This window comes from Colobus angolensis, unplaced genomic scaffold (assembly GCF_000951035.1).
Source record: "Colobus angolensis palliatus isolate OR3802 unplaced genomic scaffold, Cang.pa_1.0 Scaffold358, whole genome shotgun sequence".
Classification (NCBI taxonomy): domain Eukaryota; kingdom Metazoa; phylum Chordata; class Mammalia; order Primates; family Cercopithecidae; genus Colobus; species Colobus angolensis.
The window spans coordinates 840049-848708 of record NW_012116910.1 but is presented as its reverse complement, the minus strand read 5'-3'; the positions used below and the strand labels follow the sequence as shown (position 1 = coordinate 848708).

General features: G+C 55.1%; 1 protein-coding gene across 1 annotated transcript; it reads left to right on the top strand.

Annotated features, from left to right (window-relative positions):
- The first annotated feature begins 590 nt into the window (after positions 1 to 590).
- Positions 591 to 7685, top strand: LOC105519699 (mediator of DNA damage checkpoint protein 1-like). Its single transcript, XM_011953140.1, is given in 15 exon segments — positions 591 to 802; positions 1440 to 1571; positions 1701 to 1884; positions 2093 to 2349; positions 2633 to 2917; positions 3605 to 4062; positions 4191 to 4277; positions 6528 to 6619; positions 6731 to 6798; positions 6800 to 6831; positions 6834 to 6936; positions 6983 to 7027; positions 7029 to 7090; positions 7093 to 7208; positions 7602 to 7685. Coding segments are annotated over 15 exon segments (2217 nt in total).
- Positions 7686 to 8660: the final 975 nt, after the last annotated feature.

The window sequence follows — 8660 nt, the reverse complement described above, 5'->3', positions numbered from 1 at the left end:
CTAGGAACGCCAACACCGCTCCTCCACGGGTCTCCAGCTCCACAACCCTCAACTAGAAACACCAACACAAGCTCCTCTGCGGGTCTCCAACTCCACGAACGACAAACTAGAACAACGCTCCCCCCGTATCTCCAGCTCCACAACCCACAACTACAAACACCACCACCAGCTCCTGCACGGGTCTCCAGCTCCACAACCCTCAACTAGAAACACCAACTCCGCCTCCTCCACAAGTCTCCAGCTGCGTGACCCTCAATGAGAAACACCAACACCGGCTCCTCCGTGGGTCTTCTGCTCCACAACCTTCAACTAGAAACACCAACATTGACTGCTCTGCAGGTCTCCAGCTCCACGACCCTCAACTGGAAACACCAACTCTGGCTCCTCTGTGGGTCTCCAGCTCCACAACCCTCAACTAGAAAAACCAACAACAGCTCCTCCACGGGTCTCCAGCTCCACAACGCACAAACTAGAACACAACGCTCCACCCTGTATCTCTAGCTCCACAACCCTCAAGGAGAAACACCAACACCAGCTCCTACACGGGTCTCCAGCTCCACGACCCACAAACGAGAAAACAATGCTCCACCATGTATCTCCAGCTCCACAACCCCCAACGAGAAACACCAACACAGACTCCTCCGCGGGTCTCCAGCACCACGACCCTCAACAAGAAACACCAACACAGACTCCTCCACGGGTCTCCAGCACCACGACCCTCAACAAGAAACACCAACACCGGCTCCTCTCCAGGTCTCCTCCTCCACGACCCTCAACTAGAAACACTAACACTGGCTCCTCCGTGGGTCTCCAGCTCCACGACCCACGAACTAGAAAACAACGCTCCACCCTGTATCTCCAGCTCCAGAACCCTCAACAAGAAACACCAACAACGGCTCCTCCGCGGGTCTCCAGCTCCACGATCCTCAACTAGAAACACTAACAATGGCTCCGCCGTCTCCACCTCAATGACCCTCAACTAGAAACACCAACTCCGGCTCCTCCATGGGTCTCCAGCTCCACGGCCCTCAACTAGAAATACCAACTCCAGCTCCTCCATGGGTCTCCAGCTCCACGACCCACAAACTAGAAAACAACGCTCCACCCTGTATCTCCAGCTCCACGACCCACAAACTAGAAAACAACACTCCACCCTGTATCTCCAGCTCCACAACCCTCAATGACAAACACCACCACCGGCTCCTCCACGGGTCTCCAGCTCCAAGACCCACAAACTGGAAAACAATACTCCACCCTTTATCTCTAGTTCCACAACCCTCAATGAGAAATACCAACACCAGTTCCTCCACGGGTCTCCAGGTCCATGACCCACAAACTAGAAAACAACGCTCCACCCTGTATCTCCAGCTCCACGACCCTCAAACAAAAACACCAACAACGGCTATTCCACCCTCTCCAGCTCGATGACCCTCAACTAGAAACACCAACTCCGGCTCCTCCGCAGGTCTCCAGCTCCACGACCCTCAACTAGAAACACCAACACCGGCTCCTCCGCGGGTCTCCAGCTCCACAACCCTCAACAAAAAACACCAACAACGGCTCCTCCGTGGGTCGCCAGCTCCATGACCGTTGACTGGAAACACTAACAAAAGCTCCTCCATGGATCTCCAGCCCCACGACCCACAAACTAGAATAACAATGCTCCCCCTTTTATCTCCACCTCCCCAACCCTAAACTAGAAACACCAACAACGGCTCCTCCGTGCGTCTCCAGCTCCACGACGCTCTACAAGAAAGACCAACACTGGCTCCTCCGTGGGTCTCCAGTTCCCGAGCCTCAACTAGAAACACCAACAGCAGCTCCTCCACGTGTCTTCAGCACCACGACCCTCAACAAGAAACACCAACACCAGCTCCTCTGCGGGTCTCCTCCTACACGACCCTTAACTAATAATAACTCCAGCTCCTCTGCGGGTCTCCTCCTACACGACCCTTAACTAATAACAACACAGGCTCCTCCATGGGTCTCCAGCTCCATGACCCACACACTAGAAAACAACACTCCACCCTGTATCTCCAGCTCCACAACACTAAACGAGAAACACCAACAATGGCTCCTTCGCGGGTCCCAGCTCCACAGCCCTCAGCTAGAAGCACCAACACCGGCTCCTCTGCGGGTCTCCAGCTCCACGACCCTCAACGAGAAACAACACCACCAGCTCCTCCGCGGGTCTCCAGCTCCACGACCCTCAACTAGAAACACCAACACCATCTCCTTCGCGGGTCTCCAGCTCTACGACCCTGAACTAAAATCACCAACTCTGGCTCCTCTGCGAGTGTCCAGCTCCATGACCCTCAACCAGAAACACCAACAACAGCTTCTCCATGGGTCACCAGCTCCACAACCCACAAACTAGAAAACAATGCTCCACTCTGTATCTCCAGCTCCACAACCCTCAACGAGAAACACCAACAACGGCTCCTCCGTGGGTCGCCAGCTCCACGAGCCACAAACTGGAATAACAACGCTCCCCCTTTTATTTCCACCTCCCCAACCCTAAACTAGAAACATCAACATCGACGACTCTGCGCGTCTCCAGCTCCATGACGCTCTACTAGAAAGATGAACACCGGCTCCTCCGTGGGTCTCCAGCTCCACAACCCTCAATTAGAAACACCAACTCCAGCTCCTCCAGGGGTCTCCAGATCCACGACCCACAATCTAGAAAACAACGCTCCACCCTGTATCTCCAGCTCCACAACCCTCAACGAGAAATACCAACAATGGCTCTTCCGCGGGTCCCAGCTCCACAACCCTCAACCAGAATCACCAACACCGTCTGCTCCATGGGTCTCCAGCACTACGACTCTCAACTAGAAACACCAACTCCGGCTCCTCCACGGGTCTCCAACTCCACGACCCTCAACTGGAAACACCAAGTCCAGCTCCCCCGCAGGTCTCCAGTTCCATGACCCTCAACTAGAAACACCAACCCCGGCTCCTCCGCGGGTCTCCAGCTCTATGATCCTCAACTAGAAACACCAACAGCAGCTCCTCCGCAGGTCTCCAGCTCCACAACGCTCAACAAAAAACACCAACAACAGCTCCTCCGTGGGTCGCCAGCTCCACGACCCACAACTAGAATAACAACGCTCCCCCTTTTATCTCCACCTCCCCAACCCTAAACTAGAAACACCAACACCGGCTCCTCCCCGTGTCTCCAGCTCCACGACACTCTACAAGAAAGACCAACACTGGCTCCTCCATGGGTCTCCAGCTCCACAAGCCTCAACTAGAAAAACGAACAGCGGCTCCTCCATGTGTCTCCAGCACTACAACCCTCAAAAAGAAACACCAATACCAGCTCCTCTGCGGGTCTCCTCCTCCACGACCCATAACTAGAAATACCAACACAGGCTCCTCCATGGGTCTCCAGTTCCACGACCCACAAACTAGAAAACAACGCTCCACCCTGTATCTCCAGCTCCACAACCCTCAACGAGAAACACCAACACTGGCTCCTCCATGGGTCTCTAGCTCCACGATCCTCAACTAGAAACACCAACAATGGCTCCTCCGCGTGTCTTCAACTCCACGACCCTCAACCAGAAACACCAACGACAGCTCCTCCACGGGTCTCCAGCTCCACGACCCACAAACTAGAAAACAACGCTCCACCCTGTATCTCCAACTCCACAACCCTCAACGAGAAACACCAACACCGGCTCCTCTGCGGGTCTCTAGCTCCACGATCCTCAACTAGAAACACCAACAATGGCTCCTCCGCGTGTCTTCAACTCCACGACCCTCAACCAGAAACACCAACGACAGCTCCTCCACGGGTCTCCAGGTCCACGACCCACAAACTAGAAACCAATGCTCCACCCTGTATCTCCAGCTCCACGACCCTCAAACAAAAACACCAACAGTGGCTACTCCGCCGTCTCCACCTTGATGACCCTCAACTAGAAACACCAACTCCGGCTCCTCCATGGGTCTCCAGCTCCACGACCCTCAACGAGAAACACCAACTCCGGGTCCTTCACGAATCTCCAGTTCCACGACCTTCAACTAGAAACACCAATTCTGGCTCCTCCACGGGTCTCCAGCTCCATGACCCACAAACTAAAAAACAACGCTCCACCCTGTATCTCCAACTCCACAACCCTCAACGAGAAACACCAACACCGGCTCCTCCGCAGGTCTCTAGCTCCACGATCCTCAACTAGAAACACCAACAATGGCTCCTCCGCGTGTCTCCAACTCCACGACCTTCAACCAGAAACACCAACGACAGCTCCTCCATGGGTCTCCAGGTCCACGACCCACAAACTAGAAAACAACACTCCACCCTGTATCTCTAGCTCCACGACCCTCAAACAAAAACACCAACAGCGGCTACTCCGCTGTCTCCACCTTGATGACCCTCAACTAGAAACACCAACTCCGCCTCCTCCACAAGTCTCCAGCTCCACGACCCTCAACAAGAAACACCAACACTGTCTCCTCCGTGGGTCTTCAGCTCCACGACCCTGAATCAGAAATACCAACAACAGCTCCTCCACGGGTCTCCAGCTCCACGACCCACAAACTAGAAAACAACGCTCTACCCTGTATCTCCAGCTCCATAACCCTCAACGAGAAACACCAACAACGGCTCCTCTGTGGGTCGCCAGCTCCATGACCCTCAACTGAAAACACCAACAACAGCTCCTCCATGGGTCTCCAGCTCCACGAGCCACAAACTAGAATAACAATGCTCCCCCTTTTATCTCCACCTCCCCAACCCTAAACTGGAAACACCAACACCAGCTCCTCCGTGCGTCTCCAGCTCCACGACGCTCTACAAGAAAGACCAACACCGGCTACTCCACGGGTCTCCAGCTCCACGACCCTCAACTAGAAACACCAACAGTGGCTCCTCCGCGGGTCTCCAGCTCCACAGCCTAAGACATGAGAGGCAGCACTGGCTCCTCCCGTAGATTCCAGCTCTGAGACCCTCAGATTTGAACCACAGGACCACTTACCCCCTAGATCTCCAGCTGCACAATACTCAAACTGCAACAACATCAGCTCCTCCTAGGGTGTCCAGCTGCACGACCCTCAAACTAGAACAGCTCCTCCCAGGGTCTTCAGCTCCACGGCCCTCAAACTATAAAGACAACAGCTCCTCCCTGTATCCCCAGCTCCACAACCGTCAAACTAGAACACCAGTTCCTCTCCAGGTCTCCAGCTCCACGGCTCTCAAATGAAAACAACATCAGCTCCTCCCTAGTTCTCCAGCTGCACGACCCTCAAATTGGAACATGAGCTCCCTGCCGTGTCTCCAGCTGCATGGCCCTTAAACTGGAACATCAGCTTCCAGGCCCTCAAACTGGAACATCAGCTCCCACCGGGTCTCCAGCTGCATCGCCCTCAAACTGGAACATCGGCGCCACCCTGAATCTCCAGTTGCACGGCCCTCAAACTGGAACATCAGCTCCCCACCGGTTCTCCAGCTGCACGGCCCTCAAACTGGAACATAAGCTCCCTGTAGGGTCTCCAGCTGCACGGCCCTCAAACTGGAACATAAGCTCCCTGTAGGGTCTCCAGCTGCACGGCCCTCAAACTGGAACGTCGGCTCCCCCCTGAGTCTCCAGCTGCACGGCCCTCAAACTGGAACATTGGCTCCCCGCCCGGTCTCCAGCTGCATGGCCCTTAAACTGGAACATCAGCTCCCCTCCTGATCTCCAGCTGCACGGTTCTCAAACTAGAACATCATCTCTTTTGCCATGTGTCCGGCTGCACGGCCCACAAACTGGAACATCAGCTCCCCGCCGGGTGTCCGGCTGCATGGTGCTCAAACTGGAACATCAGCTCCCCGCCTGGTCTCCAGCTGCACGGCCCTCAAACTGGAACATCAGCTCCCTGTAGGGTCTCCAGCTACACGGCTCTCAAACTGGAACAACAGCTCCCCACCCGGTCTCCAGCTGCATGGCTCTCAAACTGGAACATCAGCTCTCTGCCTTGTGTCCACCTGCATGGCCCTTAAACTGGAACAGCAGCTCCCTGCTGGGTCTCCAGCAGCACGGCCCTCAAACTGGAACATCAGCTCCCCACTGGGTCTACAGCAGCACTGCCCTCAAACTGGAGCATTAGCTTACCCCTGTGTGTCCAGCTCCCCGGCCCTCCAATTGGAACATCAGCTCCCTGATGAGTCTCCAGCTGCACGGCCCTCAAACTGGAACATCAGCTCCCCCCAGATCTACAGCTGCACGGCCCTGAAACTGGAACATCAGCTCCCCGCTGGGTCTCCAGCTGCACAGCCCTCAAACTGGAACATCGGTTCAGCCCTGGGCTCCAGCTGCATGGCCCTCAAACTGGAACAGGAGCTGCCCCACCGAGTTCAAACTGTTCCAGTTTGAGGTCCGTGCAGCTGGAGACCCGGCGGGCAGCTGACATTCCAGTTTGAGCGCCATGCAGCTGGAGACTCGGGGGTAGCTGATGTTCTAGTTTGAGAACCGTGCAGCTGGAGACCAGGCGGGGAGCTGATGTTCCAGTTTGAGGGCCGTGCAACTGGAGATCAGGAGGGGAGCTGATGTTCCAGTTTGATGTTCCCCCCGGGTCTCCAGGTGCACGGCCCTCATACTGGAACATCAGTTCCCCGCCCAGGCTCCAGCTACATGGCCTTGAAACTAAAACATCAGTTCTCCCCTGGGTCTCCAGCTGCACCGCCCTCAAACTGGAACATCTGCTCCCCATCAGGTTTCGAGCTGCATGGCCCTCCAACTGGAATATCAGCTCCCCGCCGGGTCTCCAGCTGCACGGCCCTCAAACTGGAACATCAGCTCAGCCCTGGCTCCAGCTGCACGGCCCTCAAACTGGAACATCGGCTCCCCACGGATCTACAGCAGCACGGCCTCAAACTGGAACATCAGCTCCCTGCCAGCTCTCCAGCTGCACGGCCCTCAAACTAGAACATCGGCTCCCCACCAGGTCTCCAGTGCACGGCCCTCAAACTGGAACATTAGCTCCCCGCCAGGTCTCCAGCTGCACGGCCCTCAAACTGGAACATCAGCTCAGCCCTGGCTCCAGCTGCATGGCCCTCAAACTGGAACATCGGCTCCCCGCGGATCTACAGCGGCACAGCCTCAAAATGGAACATCAGCTCCCCGCCGGGTCTCCAGCTGCATGGCCCTCAAACTGGAACATCAGCTCCCTGCCAGGTATCCTGCTTCATGGCCCTAAAAATGGAACATTAGCTCCCCGTAGGGTCTCCAGCTGCACGGCCCTTAAAACTGGAACATCGGCTCCCCCCGGATCTACAGCGGCACAGCCCTCAAACTGGAACATCAGCTCAGCCCTGGCTCCAGCTACACGGCCCTCAAACTGGAACATGAGCTCCTCTCCAGTTGCAGGACACTAATACTAGAAAAATGCCAGTTCCTCCTGGGTTCTACAGCTGCGCGACCCTCAAACTAAAGAAATACCAGCTCCTCTCTGGGTCTGCAGCTGCATGAACCTCAAACTAGATCACCTCTCTCCCTGGATCTCCGGCTCCACGACCCTCACAGAGGAACAGCCACACCGGCTCCTTCACTGTCTTCAGCTCCACAACCTAAGACATCAGTGGCAGCACCAGCTCCTCCGTGGACCTCCAGCTCAACGACTCTCAGACTTACAAGGCAGCGTTGGCTCCTCCCCAAGGCTCCAGCTCCACCACCCTCAGATTTGAACAGCGGTAGCACCAGCTCCTGTCCGGGTCTTTAGCCCCACAACCCTCCCTGAACAATCCCTTCTCACGAAATTCAGCAGTCAAGAAAACTGCAGCCGAAGTAAATGAATAAATGTTTTGTTTTCAAATCGATGTATCTTTTATGTTCATGAGTTAACTTTTCTACTTTCCAGTAACCTTGTAATCTACTTATGTCCAATGTGAGATAGAAACACAGCATTTGAAATGACGTTTAAAAACTTAGATTTTTTTTTTTTTTTGAGACGGAGTCTTGCTCTGTCGCCCAGGCTGGAGTGCAGTGGCCGGATCTCAGCTCACTGCAAGCTCCGCCTCCCGGGTTCACACCATTCTCCTGCCTCAGCCTCCCGAGTAGCTGGGACTACAGGCGCTGGCCACCACGCCCGGCTAGTTTTTTGTATTTTTTAGTAGAGACAGGGTTTCACCGTGTTAGCCAGGATGGTCTCAATCTCCTGACCTCGTGATCCGCCCACCTCGGCCTCCCAAAGTGCTGGGATTACAGGCTTGAGCCACCGCACCCAGCCAGAAATATTTTTAATATAATCAACACACAACCGTAGACGTGATCTTATTTCTCTCTGCCTGTGTAGAAGTCTTGTGAAAATTCAAACTATGAATTTACTTTGTTGAGATTCCCAGAATACACATTAATCCCAAATGTTACTCCCCTTCTTAAAATCTTTTAACACGTTCCCATCACCCCAGCATAAATGCCAGCTCCCATTCACAGCCCAAGGTGTCCAGCATGGCCCTGCTGCCCTCTGCCCTGGTCTGTGGACTCCCCCCTTAAATGCCAGCACCCATCTATATTCTACAGTGCCCAGCACGGCCCTGCCCTCTACCCTGGCCTATGGTCTTCACTCTGGTGCCCCGCCCGGCCCTTCACCCCCCTGTCCTGGCTTATATCTCCCCTCTTAAATGCCAGCTCCCATCCACAGCCCACAGTGCCCAGCACGGCCCTGCCCTC